Source organism: Lates calcarifer, linkage group LG21 (genome assembly GCF_001640805.2).
Source record: "Lates calcarifer isolate ASB-BC8 linkage group LG21, TLL_Latcal_v3, whole genome shotgun sequence".
Lineage (NCBI taxonomy): Eukaryota > Metazoa > Chordata > Actinopteri > Centropomidae > Lates > Lates calcarifer.
In genome coordinates, this window is record NC_066853.1 from 24,405,516 (window position 1) to 24,431,186 (window position 25,671).

General features: G+C 41.1%; 4 protein-coding genes across 10 annotated transcripts in view; 1 reads left to right on the forward strand and 3 right to left on the reverse strand.

Annotated features, from left to right (window-relative positions):
- Positions 1-7,335: 7,335 nt before the first annotated feature.
- dhrs13b.2 (dehydrogenase/reductase (SDR family) member 13b.2) lies at positions 7,336-11,323 on the reverse strand. The gene is made up of 8 exons (XM_018684020.2): positions 11,172-11,323; positions 10,685-10,861; positions 10,325-10,603; positions 9,894-10,223; positions 8,807-9,154; positions 8,603-8,695; positions 8,279-8,298; positions 7,336-8,181 (listed from the first exon to the last, which is right to left on the reverse strand). Exons 1-8 carry the CDS (start codon positions 11,215-11,217, stop codon positions 8,167-8,169), a joined length of 1,308 nt encoding a protein of 435 aa, XP_018539536.1. The 5' UTR covers positions 11,218-11,323; the 3' UTR covers positions 7,336-8,166.
- Positions 11,324-11,697: 374 nt separating this feature from the next.
- Positions 11,698-18,054, forward strand: gemin4 (gem (nuclear organelle) associated protein 4). Its single transcript, XM_018684017.2, has 6 exons — positions 11,698-11,990; positions 12,721-14,796; positions 15,806-15,962; positions 16,085-16,355; positions 16,532-17,251; positions 17,643-18,054. The coding sequence occupies exons 1-6, from the start codon at positions 11,969-11,971 to the stop codon at positions 17,859-17,861; spliced, it is 3,465 nt and encodes a 1,154-aa protein (XP_018539533.1). The 5' UTR covers positions 11,698-11,968; the 3' UTR covers positions 17,862-18,054.
- Positions 18,055-18,497: 443 nt separating this feature from the next.
- LOC108888170 (TLC domain-containing protein 3A) lies at positions 18,498-22,105 on the reverse strand. 2 transcript variants are annotated; one of them, XM_018684019.2, is made up of 5 exons: positions 21,814-22,105; positions 21,242-21,325; positions 20,800-20,926; positions 20,610-20,705; positions 18,498-19,846 (listed from the first exon to the last, which is right to left on the reverse strand). In XM_018684019.2, the coding sequence occupies exons 1-5, from the start codon at positions 21,933-21,935 to the stop codon at positions 19,550-19,552; spliced, it is 726 nt and encodes a 241-aa protein (XP_018539535.1). In that variant the 5' UTR covers positions 21,936-22,105; the 3' UTR covers positions 18,498-19,549. The 2 variants fall into 2 exon arrangements, with proteins under 2 accessions (XP_018539535.1, XP_018539534.1); XM_018684018.2 differs by having other exon boundaries at positions 20,800-21,019.
- Positions 22,106-24,247: 2,142 nt separating this feature from the next.
- The window catches only part of usp2a (ubiquitin specific peptidase 2a), a 40,492-nt gene continuing 39,068 nt past the window's right edge, over positions 24,248-25,671 (reverse strand). For all 6 annotated transcript variants that reach the window (XM_018684012.2, XM_018684014.2, XM_018684011.2 and 3 more), the window contains one exon: positions 24,248-25,669. In XM_018684012.2, coding sequence (XP_018539528.1) covers positions 25,585-25,669 — 85 coding nt within the window. In that variant the 3' untranslated portion in view covers positions 24,248-25,584. The remainder of the gene's footprint in view (positions 25,670-25,671) is intronic.

The following is a 25,671-nucleotide window of genomic DNA, read 5'->3' on the forward strand; positions in this document are numbered from 1 at the left end:
AGAGGTTTGAATACTTCTGGATCAACCCTACACTGACCTGCTGTCCTCTGCAGGCTGCTGCTGCTCTCTGAGTTATACCTCAACTTAATGTGAAAGAGAAGAGGAGAGAACATATACAAATGTGAAAAAGGTCAGAGTTTCAAGTCTGTTGTGTAATAATGTAAATTATTAATGTGGGGTCATTTGCAGTTTCTACCTTGTATACTTGTACCACCAGTCTAAATTATTAAATTCACTTTTGGGAAATACAAGATGACGTGGCATACTAAAGTCTATCTGTATTATTGTACCACAAATTGCATATCATAAATATAAAGACATATTGTATTGTAAATCATATAGCTATTGTCAGTGAGAGTACTAATGTTATTGCCCTGCCTTAAAATACATTAGTAGGCTACATTAGTGGTAAGGATACAGGTTTATGGTACAGATATGAATTACCATTCATCTTATCAGACACCAAAACACTGCACAATGGTTTATAATACTCAGACAGCATTCTACAAGATAACTAGTAGAAATACAGCCTTCATATTAGCAAGTAATCCCCCTATGAATGCATGTTAGATTGGTTAATACACCACCTTACCAGGCGGGGTCACCTTGCAGTGCAGCAAAAGTAGGATCTTTTTTATTTTTTATTTTTTTGCCAGACAAATCTGCTTCTCTTACCAACAAGTAGCTGTAGTTTTCCTTTGATTTCTTTTGTCTCTTTGAGCTGCTCCCTGATCTTAACCAATACATTTTATTTGTCTAAACTTAACCAAACCTCAGCTGTAGCAGTGGCAGATCAGAAAATGTCATGAAACAGTGTTGAAGACCTGCCCCTTGAGTGTTGACTCTCAGGGATTTATGCAGCACCACTGGTCTGGTATTACAAGTCAAACATAGATTAAACATGATTTCGGCGTCCTAAGTCCTACATGAAGTTTGAGGATTTGGAAAAAGCAGGATTAAACAGAAACCACATATACCAGCACATACAATGAGATAGAGGAGGAAAAATGAAACATTTCAGTGGCAGAAAACACCGTTTACTGTGTCCTGACAATAAGTTGTGTCATTTCTAATTAACCAAAACACAAGTGTTGCAAGAGGAAAACTCACTCATGCACACACACAGTCAGTGTCTGTCTGTTCCATCTTCTAACAGTACAAATGAGGTCATTCAGGATGAGTTTTATCAGGGCTCTGGAGAGCCAATAAATCACGAGTGTGTTGTCTTTGCACCATGCGTGCGAGTGTGTGTGTGTGTGTGTGTGCAACATAGACACACACTTGCAGAGAGAGAACATAACGCTTGTGTTTCCTTGAACTTCCCTTCTTGCTGTTTAACAGTCTGGGAATCTGTTCCTCTGACCTTTCCCGTGTTACGCTGTTGGGGAACTGCTCTGACCGTGACATCTAACTACACACACACACATCTGGCCTCCTCATTACAAATTAAACTGAGCCTAATCCCGGTGTCAGTGGGGCTTACGGTGTGGTTGGAACATGCAGTATTACCACAAAGTATTTTTTCTCCTCTGAACCTTTGACCCTTGAGTTGTTTAGATCACCTCTCAGTATGGACCCGTCCTGAATGCTAGCTAATCATAAAATCAGTGATGGATTTCATTTAAGCAATAGTTGGACGTCTGCGTTTAAATTACAGTGTACAACATGCAGAGAGGAAAGAGAAGTCCATCCCTCAAACTTTTTCTGGATATCAGTCATCCTGCTGACAAGGCAGCTTTGACCATTTAATCAAAGAAATGGTGGATAGGGAGGTTTGAAATATCAAGGCAAGGCTTGTAATATCAGCACTCACTTATTTGTTATTCCTCATATAGATGTCTTTAGTGTTGAAGAAGAAGGCATTTTTGTCCATAATTAGAATATTTTCCAACTGGACAGCAGACAGACCTGATATGGTATTATTTAACTAGAGGAGCTGGCACCACCTTCAAGTGTGAAACCTTACCAGCTGTCTGCCAACTGTCTGCTGTTTTGTGCTGGGCAGGCAGTGTACAGTGGGTTTAGAGGTGTTCAGTACAGAACATGCACTGTATAAATGAATCAATGAATCTTCATCTGCTGATTCTACTGATTTTACACAGTTCAAATTAAGTTGACCTGTCATGAGGAGTACTATGCAAAACAGTAAAGGAAATATGTAGGACTTTTGAAGTGTCGATGTCAATGAGGAGTACATGTAAACACACTGCTGGTATAGAGTTGTTGTCTGCATTTATTAAATAAATAAAAAAATCAATATGTTATTATCCGGTAACTGCCATTTCAGCAAACCTTGCAGTGTCACTTTAAAGTGAGGTTAGTTTTTTTCTTCCCTGAGGAACACACACACAAACACAGGTGCATGCAAATGTAACTCGTTTCCACCTGACATCAGAAAGAGTTTAGTTTTCCAATGTTCATGACCAACATAAGGTCCAAACTGTTACTGTGTTGACATCAACAAGTAACACTTTACAAAGCAGAGTGTGAACTATCCATGACACTCTGAAACCCAGTCCTACCCTGAGAGTGTTTACACTATGTGCCTTGCAAGTGTGTGTGTGTGTGTATGTAACACCCACTTACCCTTGAAGCTGGAAGCTTCCATTATGGAGGTATGGCACACAATGACGACATTTAAAACTTCACTGAGGAGTGTAGGGGTAGTCAGACATTGTAAACAGGCACACACACACGCAACGTCACACACACTCCTGTCTCTGAGGGCCACTATCAATTACAGTTATTCCCCTTTAGTTTCCATGTAAACACAAACAGAGGGAGAAATAAAAGTTAAAAATACTCAGTGCCATAATCTCAAACCAACTCCCTCTCAATCACGTCCCTCTGTGTTGCTCAATAAGGCTCCAATTCTCAGCTCTACTTTGTCACCAAATACATTTAATTGTTTTGTACTTTTGATACCACTACACAAACACATGCACAATCTTTTCTGGCAACAGTTTCCCAAAAACACAACCAAGAAATTCCCCCATGAACTGATTAGGCTATTTTCTACGAACATTTTTATGATGCTCGCTGCATAGCTATGCAATGACTCAAGCTCGTTTTACGATCTGACTTAAATGTGGGTTCGCTGCACTGTATAAATCATATTTCTCTCTCTCTCTTACTCTCTTATGCAACTGTGATGTTTCAACATGAAAACCCAGAGTGTCCATAGCTGCTGGCTGATAGGAACAAGTTGTCAGCCAAGCCAGAAACTCCATGCATGAGCTCATCGCCTCCAAGCTGCTGCATGTATTTTTTTTTTTTTTTTATTATTATTTTTTTATTACATGGTGAGATTTCATGCAGCCTGACCTCACCTGGCAGGGTAGACAGGTTGAGTTTGAACATAAACTGAATGAGTCAAGGTCTGTCAGCAAGAACAGTGATGAAAATTAGCTGCTTTGCTTTTCCAAACACCCTTTGTGTTGAAAATCAGTCTGGTGTTATTCCTGATCTGTCACAACAGCTCAGGAGAGGAGAGCCAGACGGTCGGACCATCATTAGAACTGTTTATTATTCAAAGATCATACGAGCGTTGCGCTGTTAACGCCGAGAGAGAAACAGAGGAACGAATAGCATGGAGGAAATAAAAGTCAAGTATTTGTGGTGAGGAGGAACAAGAAAAGGGGAGACTGGGGAGAAAAGAGAAGAGCTGAAGCCACGGACAGATTAAAGCTCAAACAGAAAGACCAACACACACGAACTCTCATAACACACTTAAACAGTGAATTTTCCACCAGCTCGTCTTCTTATGCGTGCAGTAGTTAAGTGTGTGGCCAGTGGTTTGGTCACAGGGTCTTGTGAACTACACACACACACACACACACACATACACATACACAAACACACATTTATGGACATTCCCTGCCCTTGACATGAGATTTCCAGTGAGTTTAAATTACCGGTCTGTGTGAAGTCAGTGGGATCAGAGGGTCAGTCTGCTAACCTTATCCATACACTGTCACACAGCTACCCTTGATAAACTTGTATTGCCCTCAATCATCTGACTGATACACTGACATATGAGTAAACATGTGGTCCATCACTGGAACAGAGGGTTGGCAAAGCATGTCCCACGTGCCACACTGTAGGTATAGAGTCTGTTTGATCTTAGTGAAAACCAAAGGTGAAATTAACAGACATTTGTAAAAATCCATCAAATCATTTGTTATGATCAAACTGAAGGAGGTGGAAGGTAATCCAGTTTCCACTATTATTACCAGATTTACAAAAACTCATATTAACACCTGCACCACCCAGAAAAAAAAAAAAAAAATCAGGTTCTAGATGTATTACATGTTTACTTTCAGTAATGCTAGCAGTCAACTAAATTGGCATAGTATAACCTCTCCTGGTGGAAAAGTGGGTGGTAAAAATGTAGAAAGCCAAATAAAAGGCTGACCATCCTGACTTAACCCCTGTGGATTGATTGAGCCATGCTAATACTGTGGCTGTCAGGATGGCAGGGTCGATTAGTTCACCACTTTAGTCCAGACTGAAACATCTCAACAACTACAGGATGGATTGCCATGGAATGTTGCACAGGCATTCGTGTTCCCCAAAATGTGAATCAAATCTCCGAATCGTCCTCTAGCACAACCATGAAGATGATATTTGTGCTTTAAACTCGCAGTATATCCATCCATCCATTATCTACACAGCTTATCTGTAAGGGTTGCAGGGCAGCTGGAGGCTATCCCAGCTGACATTGGGCGAGAGGCAGGGTATACAATGGACAGATCACCAGTCTGTCACAGGGCTACTTCCAGTATATCTACAGTGGAATCAACCGTCCTCCAGCACCAGCCCTGGCTTGCCTCCTGTCCTGCAAACCAGCTTATCATCTTAAGATTTGCGACTGGATAAAGTCACTGTAATTACACAGAACTGATGCAACATGTTGTGTCTGGATGTTCATCATTTTCTCTGGAATGATCATTTGTTACAGATAGATCCTGCTGTTAGTCTGTTGTTGACTTGAAGCTGTTTGCTTGCACTGGTCTTTTTCTACTCCAAACAAAGTGAAGATTTCCCCGCAGAGCTTTACACTGTAACTGTAAACCTCTGTTCAAATGTCAGGACCAAACCAGACTCACAGAATCCTGCTACCAATATAGATGCATTTTCCACTGAAGCTGCCATGGCCAAGATTTTCTGCCTATTTTATTATTCTTTAACTCGACAGTTTTCATGCCAAATATAGCATTCACTATTCCAAGGTATCATTGTCTTGCCAGTTGAAAACCCTCTTAAATAGCATGTAAGAAAGTATAGAGTTACTGTGTGGGGCAATTCATTCTTACATTTATTCTGTTTCTTGAATAGCATCTAGTGTCTTATTTTAGTATGTTGCTCAATTTTGGGTTTGGCCTGGTCACACTGACCATGTAGGCATTTTAGATATTTACATCCTGTAGCTGTGCTGAAAGCCTCGGTCTCTGTACACAACTCTGCTTGGGAATGATGTGTCATTTTTCATCTTTTGTAAGTGTTGCACCATGTAGAGTGAGACAGGCCTTGAGTGTTCAATCATCAGTTCAAATTGTACGGTAGGAATCCCAAGACATCAGACATTGGTCTCTGCTTTGGGTTTTACATAATATATCATCAAACCACTCATTCATTTATTCAGGGTCATTTTACCATGATGTCTGAAAATGCTTGACTAGCATCTTATCTAAAAATGCTGATGGTATCTGTTTAGGCAACCAGCAGTGTTGACCTTGGAGCTGATTGCATGTGTTTGTGTTTTTAGGGATATGTTGGATAGCTGCCTGTGAATTTTTAGGACTGTCTTTTTGTTCTTTTCTCTTCTCTTTGGTCATGGTGTTCCTTCAAAGGACATCAAAAGGTCATTAATTCATTTTAGAATTTGACTTTTATGACTTTTATCTCCTCTCTCTTTCTCTCCCCACACACATTCTCTCTCTTTCCCTCTGTGTCTCAGTGACAGGTTTAGTGCGGCCCTACTCCGTTTGTGACACACACACACACACACACACACACACACACACACACACACACATATATATATATATATATATATATATATATATATATGCACATCCCTTAGGGCACAGGGTACTGGGAGCACATACACAAGCACACATCTGGTATCAGTCTGCATAAAAGTCTGTTTATCTGTGTAAATGGACCTGACTGACCAGTTTAGCTGCCCTCTCTGTGGACATGTCTGAGTTCCTCTTCATCAGGCCACTTCAAAGCTGAAGACAGACATATACAAGACGTGAGGGTCAGTATGTTTTATGAGGATAAGTGTGTGTCTCTAATGAGAGGGCCACAAAGTTACATGAAAGCAGATGATTGTTGGAAGTTTTACAAGAGGCTTTGATTTTACTTGTGTGTTTGCAGAGTTGAGTGCAGGTAGAGGACCAATCAACAGAAAGAGAATTAATTACACAAAACAGTTTCTGATTTAAGGCCTATATTTATCAAAGTTCAAAGAATTACTCCAAAGATAGCTTTAAAGCTAATTTGCCAAAGCAGGAGTCAGAAAGTTCTTTGCTAAGAGTGAATAATAAGATATATTCACCAAGTGACAGTACAGTGAGGTGGAAGAGAGCCTTCCTTATCATGATTATCACAGAGGAACAGTCAATCAGAAACAAGAATCTGCCATTAATCTTCCCCATTTTTTATTCTTTTAAAACATCAGTTTTCTCAGTGATGTATGATTCTTCAAAAGCATATCTTTTGAATTGTGTGGGATTTGTGTAAGATTTAATATATCCAGTAAGTGATACATGAAATTACATTAGTTTATGTAAAGGGGGATTAAATAGAAAATGTCTTATAAAAGCTAAACTGGACAGGGGTAGTTGGATTAGTTTTGCCAGAAAAAAAACAGCGGATAAGGGAAAGTTAGTATCACAGTGGCAACTACAAACAATAAAGATTTATGGAACGTGATTGAGAGCAGCAGCAGCAGGAGCTAAATTCTCCTCTGTTTTTACCCCAGAGGAGAAAAAAACATAACATCCTAACAAAAGTGTGTTTGGCAACTGCATTGTGGGTTAAAATATCCTGATGTATTGATACTGCATCAAAAATGTACTGTTCATTTATTTCAAAACAAGTCTCTGGGGGTTTATGCACAGCTGTGCTGCAGCCATGTTAAGACACCTCTGGAACTCTCTGGAGTGTTTTTATGTCAAAAGACACTTTATAAACAGCTTTATTAAGTTTGTACGTGAGAGTAAAGGATTTTTATTTTTATCTTTTGCTTAAATCCAAAGTTTCACCTAGCAAACTGTTACATACGAGCTGAGATCTGCACAGAAATTTGGACATTTCAGACTCTCAGAGTTTTCTGCAAGAACACTTTATTCACTCACAAACGTCCAAAAATAATGTAAAAACTGCCTGATCATTTTTTTGAATCAATGTAATGATAACAGTGCTTGGTGTGTAATTATTTAAACAATTTAATTATTAATCTACAGTCATTTGTACATCATTTAACAATAAACCAGCAGGTTTTCTGACATTCAAGATTCACTCCAGTTATACTTCATCACAGGACCTCTGTGGAGTTTTCTTGAAAACCGTTGTGATGTGCTGTGTGTATCCTTGAGGTCTGGCAAACATGTTGAATGTATTTACTTCCTCACAAAACATTTACAAGGCTGATGTTTCAAATATTTTAAATAATAATTTTTTACATCTATGTTTGCTAGCAAGCTGTCTTTTTCTGCTTTGTATCATCATACATTACCACCACCTGTAGATCACTGGAAGTGTGAAACCATCACAGCAGGAATGTGTGCCATGTTGTCTTTACACTTGTATTGCTGTATTGTCAAAGAGTGCTCCATAGTGCTGATACTACTACTGGTCAAAAACTCCACCAGGTACCTTTAAACTGCTCATCACCAGTGTGGCAGTGCATGGACTGCTGTCCAATCAAGACCAAATATTTACTTCAGCATTCAACATCTATCATGAGTGAAATCACAGCAAAATCAAAGCAACTTGAAAACCCTCTGCTAGTTTCACAGAAACCTAAACTCACCTTTTACAGCAAACAAAAATCAAACCTCTAAGACATTCTGAAATAAAAATCAATGAGGGAGGAGTGTGGGAGACAGTCTGCCTTCACTGGTGCTTGTGATGCTCTGCTCAGGTCACCGGGTCTCAGTATGGTTTTTTCTGCACAGACACATTCACATTCAGACGCACAGATTAAATATGTGTTGACAGTGATGACAATACTTAAATCAAATCATACTAAATCATATTATCTTACCTGTACTGACTTTCGTCTTGCTGTGGAGATAAATAAATGATAATTACTCTCTTGGACATGAACACATTACATCTGATCACATCACATCTGCCCAAGGGCCATCTTAGAAGATGCTAGTTACCTGTGCTTTTTTCCTGCCTGTATATTTATAGGTGACAACATAGCTCTAACTAATCTTACACAATTACTGATGCTCCCTCTGAAACTAAATGAATATATTCCTCATTATGATAGAAGCTTGGACTAATTTAAAAAACTAATCGTACTCCTGGATCACCACACGCTTTCATCAGCCTGTTTTTGTATGAGGATCTCCACACCCACCTGAGTGCAGGAACTGCAGCATCACATACAGAATGACCAGCAGCGTGATCACAATCACACCAATAGTGAGGTTAAAAAGCCAGCTGCTTGGCTCTGAGCAGAGAAAACAGACAACAGAGACATGTCAGGTATCAGTTATGTTCCTCTGCTGCCACTCTGTGGTAGCTTATAATACTACAGTGCGACTCGACTCCCTCCTCTCACCTTCAACTGTCAGGATGAAGCTCTTTTTGATGGGCACTCTCAGGGACTGATGGGACACGCTGCATGTAAACTGTCTCCCTGAGTCCCTGAGTGAAGCCCGGAGGTAGAAAAAAGCCGATAATGAGTAGGTCTTGTCCTGGTTGTGTTTGTGGCTGGACAGCAGAATGTTCTGGAGCACCTTGGGCAGAGGAGCGCCAACCCTCTGGCCTGACGCTGCTGGGTCCTGCTCATACCAAACTATCTCCACATCCAGAGGGTAATAACTCTCTGCCTCACAAACAACCTTCTGCTCCCCGCCATCCTGCAGTGAGAGAGCTGATCCGACGTTGACAGAGACACGGGGAGGCTCTGAGGAGAGGGAGAGGCAATTTTAGCAAGAGGTTTCCCTCAAGTTTCACTTTAATGTAAAAAAGACAGGATGTCAGTTTAGATGAAGCAGAGAGTAAAGTTATCATCCTGACTGATGTATCGCTGAGGCACATTAAAGGAATTCCACATTTGGGAAATGCACTTTGTTTACTCACTGTCTGCTGGATACAAGTTTTATTTTAAGATATTAGTATGGTAACAATGCGATCACCTGACTGAAATAAAGGTTACTTCTGAAAAATGTTGACTTATTTCTGTGAGTATTAAAACCTAATTTTGGTTTTGAACATTGGCAGGATCCTCTGAGGTCTTTTATCCAAGAAAATAAAAAAGAACATACTGCCTGAACGAACTTCCTGACAGTTTGTTTTAGAATTGATTAAAATTTTACTCCTTACTTCTGCGGGGCTTTATATATTTGTACCATATTTTATCTGCACGTCCATTTACCGACAATTACCAGCCTGAAGTCTTCAGCCTCTGACTTCAGACTTAAGAATTTAAACTCAAAAGTTTTAAGACTACAGAGGACCAAGCTTTTGCAGTTACAAGTGGGACTCAGGAAATACCTGCCTAATGAGCTCACACTACTATCTTACTTCAATCAAATCAAAATGTATTTTAGATACGCAATATATAGTGTTATAAACACATTTTCCATTCTGATATTTCATCCTAATGTACCCTGATCTACGACCTGTCTGTGACTCTTCCTTACCTTCAATACGCAGATTAATATCCAGACTGGCGAATAGTGGATTCACTAACACTGAGCAAATGTACGTCCCTTCACTGCTCATCTTGGTGAAGGGGATGGTATAGGATGCATCCCCGCCTGCGAGGCTTTTCAGCCCAACACCAGTCCCCTGGGTTTGCCCTGTGCGGCTGGTGTGGCTGAAGAGTCTGGTTCTCTCCCCACGATACTGCCAGTACCACTCAACAGTTATGTTTGGTCCCTTGTGGTCAAGAGCGAACTGGCAGTGAAGCTTTTGTTTGGAGCTCAGGCCTGCTTTCACTGACGGAGACTCTGTTTTAATGACCATGGCAACTACGGAAACAGATGTGACAAAACAGAGGTAGGTGAGACAGAGATACATTTTTTAACTTGGACTGCTATCATATCAAATTATTAAAGACACTGAGAGCTACCTGATGTTGTGAGTATCTCTCTGTCCCTGATTGCAGGCCAGCTGCGGTAGTCCTGCTGTCCTGTGGGGGGTTGGTCAGATGGGTGTCTGAGAAAGCCAGTGATGGTGAACAGGCCCTTGCTGTGTTTAAGAGTGCAGCTGAACCAGCGGTTGTACTCCTGCTGGCTCGCCTGGACAGGCCAGCGGACATGGATGCCCTCTGTGCTGTACCTACGCAGCTCACACTCCAACTGCTCTGCCTCCACCCCCTCCACATACCGCCGCAGGTCCAACTTAGATCCTAGAACAGAACAGAATACAATAGAATACATAAGAACAGAATAGTTCTAAGTCTGTTAACATAATAGGCTACAGGTCTTACCCGTGACCAGGAAAGTGATGGCATGTGGGTTAACAGGAGCATCTCCTCTCTGACCAAACTGCAGCATAGCCTCTCTGTGAATGAGCTGAGTCTCAGTGAGACCTTCGCTATTTACAAACACATTCTCATCAGTGAACTGACAGGGAAGCCATGGCATCTGATGGATAGACAGGACACCTGAGAGACACAACATGAACCAGTGTAGTCGATGAACTTTCAGTTTATACACTGTGGTATAATATATTACAGTAGGTTACACTGAAGTATAGAATAGTATATTACAGTAGAGTGTAGTATAGTAAAGAAGTCATAAGATATACTACAGTGTAGTATACTATAGTATGGTAGTATTGCATTGTGTGGTAGTTACTCTTCAGTATATCAGTCGTTTCATACATGTCCTATGGCTTTAATAGACGTGTTGACACGACACACACATGCACCAAAACCGTCACAATCTGTAACGAAGCTGCAGTCAGCAACTTACCTGCACACAGGTACAAGTAAATAAGTATCTTTAGGATTAAACCCATGATTCTTCATCGGTAGAAATCCCCTTGTTGATCCAGCGCCACTCTGGGTTGTTCACAGTTGGAGGGACACTTTCACTTTCATTTTGCAGAAAAAAAAACTTGCTTTGCCTGCAGCTCCTGTCACGTGGTTAACAGATACAATATCACATGCAAAATATTTAAAATGTATGCAATACGTTACATATATGTGACTAAAGTTTGAATGACACTTTGCGTCTGCGCCCTGAACATATAGCTTAACTACTTATTCCTCCGCAATATGTTCAGTGAAAAATATTCGAGCCTATGCTACAATAAGAAAGCAAAGATGAAGCACATATTTCCTTGTTGTATCTTCAAATACACTTATCAAAAAATTCAACAAGGGACGGACGTTATTTAATAGTTTCGCTCTTACGCCTGGTCCAGCCTGCAGTACTGGGTTTGTCCAGAGGTGGCGCTGTGAAAACATCTGAACACTCGGCAGCGGCGGGTCCCTCTTGTCTCCTCACACCCTGATGCGGAACAGCGGAAGCGCTTTATACGAACTTGTTGACACGCTGCTGTAAACTTATGAAAACCTGTTCAGAGTGACGGACTTTACCTGATGAATGGACTTCATTGCTGTATACGTGAAGTACCAGTGGTTTATTTGACTAAACGGACTTTTCTGGCCGATACTCTGGGCTACAGCTCATGAATGGGAATTGAAACGGGACTAAAATAAGCCGACGACATTCCTTTAGCTCCATCCAGCAGCAGCAGCTAAGCTATGACATTAATGATGGACAAAGGTAACGAAGACTTTTTGTATAATATAATTCTGACTGAAACACCTTTTCCTATTTAGATAACACGACGCTACACTTAATTCAAGTGTTTTATATTAAAGCTGCCCTGTTTATTAAGACAGTATTAACACATCTCCAAAATATCCCTGTTTATAATTTAATTGAATAACTTAATCACATAATTCATACTTGTGAAAAAAAATCTTACTGTTCAGATTGGAACAGAAGCATGAAGTTAGGTTTTTTTTCACAGTTATGGACTCTTATTTAATGGTAAGGCACTAATGTACATGTTAAAAGCTGAAATTAGTAGTTGGTTAAACAATTAGTCAATCGACAGAAATTTAACAGACAACTATTTTCATAGTTGATTAACTGTCTCAGTCATTTTTCAGGCAAAAAATGTGAAACCGTTTCAGAATCTTTATATGGTAATGTTGCTGCTTTCATTTGGTTTTTAAACGTTAGATGTTTTTAAAAAAGAAGTTTACTGATGACACCTTGGTCTCTAGGACAATATAATGAGCTTTTCCTCCTTTTCCTTACAGTCTTTAGACAACAATAATCAGCAGATTCACAGATAGTGAAAATCATTAGTTACACCACTAGTTGTGTTAATATGGCTGCCCCCTTTATCTGTGGGAGCTAACAAAGTTTCAGAACTGAATGATAAGCACTGTATGACTGGATTGTTCCTTTCCTTAGTTTTGACTCTTCTCTTTTCTGCTTGCAGATGCAGCTGTTCTTCAGGGAGCTTTCCTCTCAGCTAACAAGCTGTGTCTCCCCTCATCCCTGTCCTCCCTTCAGAAAGCTGACTGGAGCAGGGTAGGACGTTCAGTCGTGGAGACAGTCATAGAAATCTGTGGACTGGATGAACTCAGGGTTTATCCCAACACAGTGGCTGGCTGCTGGAAAAAGAGGATAGTCTGTGTAGTGTGGTTGAAGTTGTTGTGCGGGCAAGCTGAGGAGGATGTAGAGACAGCATGGAGGGAGAACCCCTTCTTCCCTCTCCAGAACGGCCTCCCTGAGGTCAGCCATGTTGTCCTGCTGGAGCTGGTGAAGTCACTGGCAGCTGCAGATATTTTTGCCCATTTCCTCCTGTGTCTTCCTCAGGCTCAGGTCTGCGTTGAGCTTGAAAGGCTGACACAACATGTGAAAAGCAGCCCAACTGGAGAGGATGATGTCCGACTTTTTCTGGAGGTGTGGTGGGAGCTGTGGAAGGGCAAAAATGACCAGAGAGCAGGACGAGAGGAAGGCATAGAGGCAATGTTTGCCAACCAGTTTGCTCATTTGTCCTCTAAGTCCTGCAGTCTGTCCCCTCAGGCTGCCAAGAGGTTAAAGCTAGACACATCAGCTAAACTAGCATCATCACCAACCACTGATGTCCTCCACATTCTCCTCCATGCACTTAAAGACATTAAAGATCACATATCCACAACAGATCTCTGCCTCCAGGCTCTCTCCATTTCCCTTGATTCTCTGTACACAGCCTTTCTAATAGACCAAGAAGTCATCCTCCCAACTAAAGAGAAGATGCACATGTTGTCTAAAGCTGTGAGCATCAGAGAAAAGAATGATGAGAAACTGAGCCCTGAACTTATTCAGGAGGCTTTGAGAGACTTGCATGCTTCCCACACACCATCTCACTTTAAGCCCAGCACTATGAGGCTTGGGGAAGCCTTGAAGATTATAACAGACCTCACACAGTTTTGGCTTAACAGTCAGCTCCTGAAAGTGTGTGACAGCACTAATTTTAGTTACTCTGCATTTAAACTAGAACAAAGTGTTCAGAGAGTCCTGACAGCCATAGAGAAAGCAGACGTGCCTGAAGCCATAACTGAAATGAATGCTCAAGAGACTGAGAAGAATATACTCAGAGGTTTGCTGAAGTCCCTGGCTCTCCCTGCCATAGAGACGACTCCCAAGGTGGACGCAGAGGTCACTATGACCATCATAAATCACCACTTAGAAGACCATCAGAACTTTGCTGTGTTATTTGCCAGTGAAAAGAGCTGGGCCTCCTGTGATGAGCAGTGGCTGGACTGCCTGGAAAAGAACCAAGCAGCCTTCCAGCAGCACAATACTCTGGTCAACCTGGCCTCCATCCTCATGAGCAAACTCCACAGTGAGAGCTCAAACGTGAGCCACTGCAGGAAGCTGATGAAAGTCATTGCAGACATTTTCTCAGCGCTTTCGTTAGAAGACAAGAACAAATCCTTGGCTGCCATGTTGAAATTGTCCACCAGGGGGTTCTTTGGGCATTCTGTTCCCCCTGCTGTAGCTGATGGGTTTGAACAGGAGCTCAACATGGCATTCAACTGCATCATCCAAGGAGGGGGCGGGGCATCAGCAGCAGAGTCGCAGGGCAATCTGAACACAGCGGCCTCTTTGGTAGCAAGAGTGGCCTTTCAGAACCCAGTGGCGGCTTTGACGTCATGCTGTCATTCAGCTATTTTCAACAAGGGGGCTTTCACTCTTATGGCTAAGATCCTTCAGCAGCTGCCCGGACTCAGAGGACAGAGGGAAAGAAATGATAAAACTGAATGTAATGGAGAAGAAAGAAAAGAGGCAGAGGAAAATACAGATGAAGGAAAGGATCCTCTGCGTGGTAGCAGCCTACTCAGCAGGTGTCTGCAGGACATAATCAAGACCAAATCGTTGTTGGCCAGTGAAAAAGAGCAGCTGGTCAAGTTTCTGGGTCGGCTGATGATGCCAGTTATGGCAGTTGATGGAGAAGAAAGGAGGCAGTGCTTTCTGTCACCTCAGGAGGTCGTCAACATCTTCGTCCTGCCAAACCTTTCCACTATGGGTGAGTACCCTGTGATATTCATGCTTCCAAACTTTGTGAACTACGACCGAAGTGTTGAAAACTGCCCTTATGCAACTATAAATGTCATATTATTAGACTGCTAGATATGATAATACAATCATAACCATATGATGCTGATATTGACCTTTCAGTGAATTACTAAGATATCAGTGATATTAATATTAATCCTCCCTAACCACCGCTTATTATTAGCAACGATTAGCTCCATTCAAGAAGTCTCAGCATTGACAAAATAATCTCAAATCAAAGTGCACTCTCTATTTTCTAATGGAGCTTTTGATTTTGAATCACATCTCACAGTTTACCATGTTGTCTCGGGGGCTAGTCTAAACCAAGGTCAAGGTTACAGTTTGATTATTCTTTAGACAGACACCATCATAAAGTAATTTAAACATAAGGCATGAGCAAATTATGTTTGCTGATGAAGCCCATGAAATGTAGTTAAAAGTCCCTAAAAAACTAGGAAGAGTTCAAATTATTACATCAAACTACTGTTTCCAAGGTCAAACATTAACTTTCATGTGGAGCTAGATCAGTAAATTGATCAGGCAGATATATGGGCCAATATGAGTTGTAAAAATATCAGTATTGTTAAAATGTCTGCTGAAATCAAGGTGAATACTGAACAGTGTCATAAGAGCAGTGACAAGTTTATAATGACACTGTAAAATGTGCTGCTTGAATATCTTCACAACACTAATTTAATTATCACATAGTTACATTTTCTTCAACTGACAAATACAACATTAATATGAACCAAAATAGTAAAATCAAAACAAGACAATATGCTGAAAGATGCTGAAACATTCTGCAGAGTCAGGTGATGATTAGCAGCACCTTTCACTTTACATGTAGTTATTTGACCCATTTTGAATGTAAATATTGATTAGTGCAGAATTCCTCTCCATGTTTTTTACATTATGTGTTTAAGTAAAGAAAATAATTTTGAACCTGTCTGCTCCAATGCAATTTTTTGTATTGCCTCCAGGTCACAGTTCCTGCGATATAGAACTGAGTCTTCAACTTCTCCACACTGCTTTGTGTGTGGACGTCCAGGATCCAGCCTCTTCTCCACACTGGGTGTTGGACTGCTCTCCCTTTCCCCTGCTTTACATCCTCGCCCAGCTGCACAACCAGGCTCTCAGGTTTGTATAATGAGCATTCTTCTAGCCTTTAATTCAGAGTCAGATATTTCCTGAACACTTCACACTTATCAGTAAGTCTCATTAAGTAAGACTGATGACTATGACCTGGCTCCTCTGCTAAGGTTTTGGGAGCAGCCATCAGAGGGCGCTGTCCACCATTGGTCCATGGACACCAAGGAGCTGCTGGTGTCTGTGTTAACCACACTGGGGCAGGTGATTGGTGCAGAGGTGGCGGTGACCCCCAACAGCTGGTCCAGAGCTCTTTTCTGGCTCTACAACAAGATGGAGGAGCTGGACTGGACAGTTAGGTTCCACCTGAAGCCTGTGTGGAGGGAACACTTTAAAAATGAAGTTCCCTCGTCTCTGCTGACAGTGTGTGAGTTACCTGAGCAGGTAAAAACTTCTTTGGATTAGAATAATGTTCTTCTTGTTAATGTCTTTTTGATAAGGTATAAAAAGAAATAATTACAGCAATGTTTCAGATAAAAACAGCAAATGTTTTTGTTGCTCTTTGACTTTGTACCAAACTGTTTGAAGTGATCATTTTTTCCCATCTCCCTCTCCTCCAGGAGTGGTCTGCTTTGGACCTGCCTCAGTACAGCCAGGGCAGTGGCCTTTTGGCCTGGATGGAGTGCTGCTCTATATCGGACTCCCTGCGGTCCACCATGTTGTCCTGTCTCTTGCTGGACCAGCGCCAGCCTGACCACGTCAACATGTTCAGCAAAGGCCTGCTGGTGGCTCTGACCCAGACTCTGCCCTGGTGCTCCGTCTCCCAGTGGTCCAGGCTGCTGGGAGCCCTGAGGGAGCTGATCACCTCCGGTCGACTCCACGTCCCCTTCTCACTTGAGTACGTGGATTATCTGCCCCTCCTGGATCTGAGGAGGTTTTCATGTGAGCTCCGCCTGTCAGTCCTCCTGCTTCGAGTCCTTCAGCTGCTCTGTGGGTCCAGCTGCTCGCACTGGCTGTTAGCAGATGGCTGGGCGCATGTTGGCAGGTTATATGCCCATGCTGTGAGGGAGATGATGAACTCAGTAAGAGCCAAGCTACCTCTTCCCTCATCTGGTGCTTGGACTGTTTCTGCTTCACCTCCTCCTCCTAAAACACCAGCATCTAGAGACTCAAATCCTGAAACCAAAGCTGCTAAATTGTCCAGAGACTCTCTGAAAGAAGCAGAAGGCCCTCCTCTGAAATCAGAAGAGTCACAAATGGAAGAGCAGGTGGAGACAGATCTCAGCCAGGAAGTCCTGTTTGTTCTCAGCCAGCTCTTCTGCCATGTTCAGCACATCCAGGTAGGAGTTAACATCAATACCAATAACATTAAGATTCTGATAAACTGGAAGGAGTGAATTAACTAATGTGCAGGTATTAAACTGTAAGTAAAGACAGCAACAGTGAGGCTGAGCTAAAGATCGAGGTCAGCTAGTGTTATTTGTGTAACCACCTCCACTGAAAAATGATAAACATGGCTGTATGTTGAGAACCAGGCAAATTTAAATTTAATGCCAACAACTAAAATGGTATTTTTCTGGGTTACTGAAAGCCAAAATACCAATATTTTAGAGTTAAGATGCCAGTAGATGATATTTTGATGACAAGTTTCCAGAAGTTACATGTAGTGTATTAGAATAGACTTCCCTAAATCTAGATTAAAGTCTCAGTGGTAACATTTCTTTCTCCCAGGTGATGATGCCAGGAGGCCAGTGTGAACCGCTGTTCCTGGCCAGTTTGGAGATCCTCAGCCACTACGAAGCCATCATGACTGGCTTTCCAGACAGCAGCACTCCGCTGGAGAGCGACAACACCCGACACTTCTTCTCCACCATCACAGACAACCTGGAGAACCAGGAGATGAAGGCTGTACTGCAGCAGAAGATCGCTCAGCTTGTGTCGTCAAGCTGATTTTTCACATGTATTCCACTGAGGAATTAAAGTTCAAGTACTCCAAATTCTGTTTGTAGATTTCAAACATGTTTGCTGATAAAGCAAAGACGTAATGTCAGTTGTCAGTGTGGTACACTGTATTTAGTTAATCCATGGAGTTATTGTAAAATGAGGAGTTGGGAATCTGAGTGAATAAAAAGCCTAAATTTCACAGCAGATGTCTTTTTGTGCTGTCTCAGTAATATTCATTCCTACACAGGAACCTTGCACAGGTTCTTGACCAGGTCATGGTGGCTGACATTTCATGCTAATTTGAACAAGAGAGTAAATTTGCAATTTAATTACAAATTTATCTACTGTACACCTCGGACACCCAGTGTTTTGGGCCACGCATACATTAGCCTTGCACACACCCTCACCATCATCAGTTTCAAATTCAAACATAATCCAATCCAGTTCTTCCAGGTTTATTCTGTTTAATGGCGTGGTCCCAGACAGAAAGTCAATCAAGTCAGTCAAGTCAGCCATTTCCTCGTTACTGCTTCTTTACTTGATGCCAGAGGTATTTGTTAGAAATATTTGTCATGTTTTTTGAGCCTGTCTGACATCTTTCCCAAATAAACATTGAAATAATTCATATATCACATGTTCTGATCATGTTCAGGTTCCTTACTTTTTAATCGTCAGAGTTAGGAAAGGCCTTACAGTGTTCTTCCAGAATTCCCTCCAGAGCTGAGCTCATGGTGGGAGACTGTGTTCTACATGTTTGACCATCATCTTGTTAGCCTTATGTTAGCTTCTTTCTCTCCCCTGGATTTAACACACAATGTGAAAAGAACCCTGATCGATTGTAAAGTTGAGTAGATGCTGAATATCAGATTTCTGTTGTTACTTATTGCATTAACAAATAGGTTCATTAAACTCAATCCTGTTGCTCCAGTGGTTTTGATATTTGATATTATGTTATCTTAAGAAATCATGTTTCCTTAAATACAGATACAGTTTGTGGGTTATTGAAAGGTATCAGTATGAGCTGCCATTCCAGCTTTTTCCTTAGGCAGTTGTATTGTCTGAAATCTAAATCTTGATTTTTACTTTCCCCCAAAAAATGTTGAAATCATTCTTTTCCATTTATTGAACTGATTGAGATGTATTTCAACAGTTAAGTGAAAAAGCAAAAGCAAATAGTAGTGCGTTTATCTCTATGGCATCAACTGAATTCACTTACAACAGCAAACACTTCAGTTTTACTGATTAAAAATAATCAGGGCTTCTTTGTACAATAGCACAGCATTAATAATGTGTTACACTAGCTGTAACACATGCTCTGTCACATAGTAACAGCTGACAAACATTTCTGAGAAGTTCAAACATCAATGTCATATTTCACAGATTAGAGCCACACAATTACAGTGTGGAGCAAACACTTTGAACTCTCTGTATGACACTGTCAGGAAAAATCTGAGATTTTGAGAATAAAGTCAGTTTTACAATTTTACATGTAAAAATCCAAACCAAACTATCTTCATTTTCATCATTTAAATGATAATCTTATTCTCTGAATTTTGCTGTTTTTCCTCATAAAAGATTCTCTGCAATTTCTAAAGAATTTCAAGAGAATCTCAGATTCTCTGTTTCTTTCCCTGACAGTGCCCCTCTTTGATCTCAGTGTCTGACCAAGTTATTTTTGGAAACAGGTGGACTCTTCAGTCTGTCTTTGGCCTGTCTTTGTTTCCATCTCCTTTCCCTCCCCTCTGTCTCAGGTAGAGTCGGTTAGCTTTCTTCACCAGCAGGATAAACCAGTATATCTGTGGAGCCAGGATCACCAGGTTACCTACGTTGCACTGCAGAGGCAGATGGAAGGCCACTCTGTGTAGAGGAATGCCAAACTGCCGGCTGTACATCCAATACATGAAGGGGAAGATCATGATCCGACATGTGAAGAAACTCAGGAGGACAATGATGCCATTGATTCTGTGCAGCCTGGTGTGGTCAAGACCCAGCTGGATATCAGGGGAGGGTGAAACAGACAGAGAGTGTAACCAAGATGGTGGAGGAACTGGAATAAATATTTAAGTCTAGAAGTGTGTGTGCAAAGGTTTTGTGTGAAAACACATCATGATAAATAAATCACTGAAACAGAAAAGAGCACCATCTATTTGTTCTGCTGCATTCACTAAATTTAAACAGCTTTTGAATTTATGATTAAAAATCATACAAAAAAAAAAACTAAGTGATATACTGTCCCTTGGACAGAGTCTGCGCTCCCTCAGACAAAACTGGACAAATCTCAGACTAATTTCTTCAAACCCTCAAAAATTCAAGCTGTTACTTAGTGACAACTTGGGAATGTGAAACTGCCTTGTACAGATTTATGGTTATATGTTGGCTCTCTAACTCTATATTAAGCATCAGGTTTTCAGGTTTTAATTATTACATTTTATGCCTCTGATAGAGACTCATAAGCACTGAGGACACAAAGGGCACAACCTTGAATCTTCTGGTTGTTAAAGTGCGTTGTACTTGTATTCTTGGTGGGGGTTTTTTTTGTACACTTTCCATGAATTCCATTAAATTTCTTTGACGACTTAAACCACCAGAAATCAAGTACAACATTACTTAATTGATTACATCAACCTATTTTGGCTTGTGTCAAAAAGCAGACATAGAAGTCATTTTGTAAGATGAAAACAGACAGAACTCAGATAGTCTTGGTAAGGAAATGACAAGGATACAAGGACAGCAGATACTAATGTCGTAGTTTACCTGGATGAGGATCTTTCCTATAGAGATGAAAGGAGTGCTGAACTCTGTGGTGAAGAGACAGCCAATGAAGAAATCACCAAGTCCTCTTCTGAAGAACTGCAAATAAGCCACACAGTGCAGTCAGTAGTCTGTCGGCCTTTATGTGTGTTCATACACACAGACTGTGACAGTGACTCCTCTCTGATCTTACCAGAGTGATGGGCACGAAAATGAGGAGCAGTGCCAGGTGATGGAGAATCAGCATCCAGTCCTTGAAGAGGAAAGCCCTCACAGTCTGAAGAGAGTGGCCGCTGTGTGCACCGACCTGACCTTTGGCCCTTTGATTATAAAAGTGACTCAGATACATGGCGTAGATGTCGTGGGCCATGTAGGGAGCTCCAAACAAAACAAACCCATTGACCAGCCAGTGACTGTATACGGATGAGATAGCAAGCATTTTCACTGAATTCATTTTCATTTTCACAGAATAGTTGGAGTGCAAACATTATAATATAATTACAGAAGACAGAAAACGAGGTCTTAAAGGTTTTAGTGACATAAACTGTTAACTGATTTAAATTGCAAGCTGTGGTCAGTGTCACACTTTCCTATTATATCTGACATTTTTAGAACAGAGTGTGTGGTTATCGTACCTGTCAGTCATGACATCCCTGCAGGATGCTACAACTGTCACTCCAGCTGCAGTAGCTAAAGACGCATGAATGGCGGACACCAGCCTGAAAACAGAGTTAGCAAAAACGACCAACCTGTCATGAGCTAATAGAAAACTGGAAAAAGACAACACGTCTGTTTCCCCCTCAAATAGAGTTTGGAGAAACTCCATTGAAATATATAGGAACATTTAGGTGTGTTGCTTTTTGGTACCAATACATACAAGATAAAAGATTACTTAAGGAGTCAGTCCACTCAAAGTTCATATTTGGTGTCTTCGGCCGACATATTCTATACATATGACCACATGATTGAGCAAAAATCACCAACTTCATACTGGTTACTGCGTATTCCAATATCCACCGTGTATTTAGAGGAGAATAAAGACTCGTTATAGCAGTGCCGAACTAATCAACTCTGTACAATGACGCTAATGGTCACAAAACTTCTGCAATTATTGTAAATTTATGGATATGCAAGACAACATTAAATTGCAACATATGTTAAGGGGATTCGGTGAAGTGAACGGCTCATGAGTTGTGACGGCGCTAACCTCTCACTGACTGAAACCACGTCGGCATCACTCCAGCGTGTAAAAGTTGATCTGAGTACTTTCCTGAAGGTGTAGAAAAGCCCTGGAAACACCACAGCTCCACATACTAAGGGCGTAAACATTGTTTTAGCCGACTTCTTCCTGTTGCCGCGATACCGCCTTAATCACCAAACAAAAGCAACAACAGACAACAACAGTCCCGACAGAGAAGTGTAGGACAAAGCATAACTTAGCTGACGGTTAACAGTCAACGGCACCGCCGTCCTCTGAGCTTCAATAATATAACTCAACTTCCTTGTCATAACGACAAGTTTTATTTACAGGGCTATTATTGGTCGGAGGAGAAGCCCTGTAAACCAATAGCAATGATTGACCTTAAATAACCTTTGATGGTTTTTCTTATTACACGCATGCACTTTTTTCTTTTCTTTCTTGCATATATAACATTTTATATCCGCACGCACACGCATATTATTTTTATTTTATTTATTTATTTATAGGCACAGGGCTAGGATACCTTTAGGAATGGCTGAACAATCCAATAATTAAATGACTAAATTAATCTAAATGATCAATAGCTGATCAACAGTATATCAGACTTGTCTCCATGTGTGAAGAGGATCATGGGTCACATGGGGGTTTGGAGCGGTCTGAGTTGGACCTCCTAGCTGAAGGTGGTGGTGGGCAGCACCAGCAGGATGACAGGGGGTTCTGCGTGGCAGAGGGTCAGACCTAGACAGCGCTCCTGGGACACTCTCTCTGGAGAGTCTCTTACTTTGGCTTAAACTGAACATTTCTTTCAAGGAAAATTCCTTGGAAAATTTCAAGGAAATTCCTATTTTTCATATAATTCTCAGCATTTACCATTTGCCATTTGTGGCAGCAGTGTTCATCAAACATTACATAGATATGCTCTAAAGTATTTAGATCTTGTGGGGCAACCTGATAGCCGAGCAGTTAGGACACATACCACATGGGTGTAAATATCCTGAGCAGTGAGTCCCCAGTTTGATTCCCACCCAGCTGGACCATTTGCTTCATGTCATTCCTACTGTCCTTCCCACATTTCCTGTCTATCTTCACTGTACCTGTCTTGTTTGTTGTAATATGAGGATTGAAAGTGAGACACCTCAGCCAGAGTCAGGGTTTTAATTCATCTAGTGTGTGTCGTCGTTCCATATTTTAAGATTAAGCACTGTTTCCATCAGCTACATCAGTTGATGATATGATGGATGTTCCTCCCTAAACCTCAACTAATCCACGTTGTGGTGATATATTACTGCATGGATGGTGGATCAGGTTCCACATGTATCATTTCTATTTAAGATGTCTGACAGGATGCATCCTACCTTTGTGATGTGGGAGCCTCCAGAGAACTAGCCTATGGAAATATTCCTGGCTGATGGACCTTTTCATGGCATCAGATCACACTGTGGGGCCACAGAGCTTGGACCACAGAAATAGGCCATGTACGGATAATGGAGCAGCAGGAAGTAGGCCAGGCCACAGCACTTCCATAATGATGACAGAGTGATCCATCAAAAGAAAACGGTATTTGTCTCTGTGGTGTTAAGCTGGTTAGAGAGCTTTTTGAGCTGTCAGTGTGCAAGATGAATTATATCACTAAAGTATGATTTTACCATGTGCAGTAGTTCAGTTTCATAACAACACATTTGGAAGATGGATGTGTTACTTAAAAGCAGCTTAAGATTTAATTTTCTGTCGAAGTTAGAGAACGTTCAGAGATTTGTGTATTTGTGTTTTCCACTGGACATGAATCTGGTAAAGTGATATCACATACTACACATCAACATTTGAATTAGAATCTGATGACAGTTCTTTGCTCAGTCATTCAGATCTGTTCTAATTTAAGAATACACTTTCCCCCCTAAAATTTTACCTCAATTATGGCTTACATAGTCAGTGATATTCAAGCTTCTATCTGACACCACATTTACAGGGGCTTTAATATATGTGGCTTTTTGAATGTTTTATGTATTAATTAGTGGAAATATACAAAGGCAGCTGGATAAGAAAAAAACAATGTGTTAATGTGTGAAATTGTATTGCTGTATAAAATGTTGAAATCAAAATATGAATATAAACCAATAAAAGAATGTTTGGGGATTTGCAAGAGTCAAAAAAATGGAAACAGCAGTAACTGAGATATCCTGATTTTAAGAAACTTTAGATACAGATATTGTTGCAGGCTGAGTAGTACTCATCATGATGAGTAAACTAAACTTCATGTGTGAAATTGGTGAGGTGCCCCTTCAGCATCCTGTCAATGCAGATCTGCTATTCCTCCTTTGTCCACTAGTCACCACTGTAGTTTCCCCCTTGAAGTACTACAAACTGTCTGGGTCCTGCATGTGCTTCAGTGTTGACTCTATCATAAAGTAAAGTCAAAAAAGACAAAGACTCACAGTAAAACCACTGTTTTGTTGAGTTTTATTCATATATATATTTATATACTCATGTGTTTGACTGCCACCGTTAAAAAGTGTGACTCATCACATTATCACCTGTAAGCATAAATAATAACTTTTTTTTCTCTCTTGAAACCTGGTAAATAAACCAACTGAAAACAGTTATGGGTCATTTTCAGCACCATTGAATAGTACATTCTCTATATTGCATCAGAATATAAAAATATACAGATATAGTGTTTTTCTTCTTTAAAACATTCTTTCCGTGTTGTTCAATGGCATGAAACAAGAGAGGAAGAAAAGACCTCATACTGACAATGAGGATTGTTACCATTATTATTGTCTATTTCATTAATCCTTAGCAGATCCGCACTGGACTGTCCATTCATCCATTCACAGCACTTTTAAAACATCAGTAGCAGCCACACGTGGGAGAAACAAATTAAATAAAACACAAGTTCGAGGGGTTGTCCTCTGTAACCTGTAACGCTCACAGTGCCACTGGCCTCCCAACCACTTCAAAAGAAAGAAAGAGAGTGAAGAAGATGCTAACATAGACATGGGAGTGTTGTAGTGCAGTGGAAGGGAAAGCCATGATAACCAAGCAGGCCGGTGCGCTGTAAGCTCCTCATAACCATGACCAGTTCTGTTACAGTAGCACTCTAAGCACAGTTTATTCACAGTCCAAAGTGGTGGTGATGATCATGATTCTCATGGTGCTGGGGTAATAATACCCCCACCCCCATCCCAAAAAACTAAACAAAACATAAAAACAACAGAAATTCAAAGCAGAAAAAAAGTCAAAAAATGCAACAAGTCAGTTTTAATGGTTTGAGGCAAACAAGAAGATCAAGACTTGAAGAAAAAGAAGCAAAGGCGCAGTCAGGAGAGTTCGGTTTGCAGTGCATAGAGAGGGACTTCTGAGATGGAGACAGATTCACCGGCTGGTCGGTTGGATGGGATTATTGCCCTGTGTCAGCCTCACACACTTATACACACAAACATGCACACACACAATAAACACACACCTCCACCCAGAATGAACAAGACACGAGAGTGAAGACAGAGAGAGAAAGAAAGCCGGGCTGGTTGATCAGGTTCCTGTGGTTTCCAGAGTGTTCCCCTCTCTAGCGCTCTCTGTGGAAAGAAGCAGACTCCAGGCTGGGAGAGGTGTGTGCCTTCATATGTGTGTGTGTGTGTGTGTGAGTGTGTGTGTGTGTATGTGATAGATATATGTCCAAATACAAGTCCAAAATAGGCCTGGCTCCACCAACACTCTCACTTTCCATCCATCTGTCTGTCCATCAGAGTGGTGCTGCAGCCCACCGTCCTCCAGGAGGCTTCACATCCGTGAGGAGGAAGCCAGCTCGTAGAACAAGACGTAGGCGTCACTGCTGCGCACTTGGCTGGAGGACATTGGCGTTACTCT

Coding starts and splice junctions, on each gene's coding strand:
- dhrs13b.2 (XM_018684020.2), bottom strand. CDS start 11,217: ATGGGTTTAATCCTAAAGATACTTATTTACTTGTACCTGTGTGCAG. Junction 10,862..11,171: donor TTACTTGTACCTGTGTGCAG/GTAAGTTGCTGA, acceptor TGTGTCTCTCAG/GTGTCCTGTCTATCCATCAG. Junction 10,604..10,684: donor CATCACTTTCCTGGTCACGG/GTAAGACCTGTA, acceptor GTTCTGTTCTAG/GATCTAAGTTGGACCTGCGG.
- gemin4 (XM_018684017.2), top strand. CDS start 11,969: ATGACATTAATGATGGACAAAG. Junction 11,991..12,720: donor GACATTAATGATGGACAAAG/GTAACGAAGACT, acceptor TTCTGCTTGCAG/ATGCAGCTGTTCTTCAGGGA. Junction 16,356..16,531: donor TGTGTGAGTTACCTGAGCAG/GTAAAAACTTCT, acceptor CCTCTCCTCCAG/GAGTGGTCTGCTTTGGACCT.
- LOC108888170 (XM_018684018.2), bottom strand. CDS start 21,935: ATGTTTACGCCCTTAGTATGTGGAGCTGTGGTGTTTCCAGGGCTTTTC. Junction 21,326..21,813: donor GTGGTTTCAGTCAGTGAGAG/GTTAGCGCCGTC, acceptor CTCTGTTTTCAG/GCTGGTGTCCGCCATTCATG. Junction 20,706..20,799: donor TTTTCGTGCCCATCACTCTG/GTAAGATCAGAG, acceptor GCTTATTTGCAG/TTCTTCAGAAGAGGACTTGG.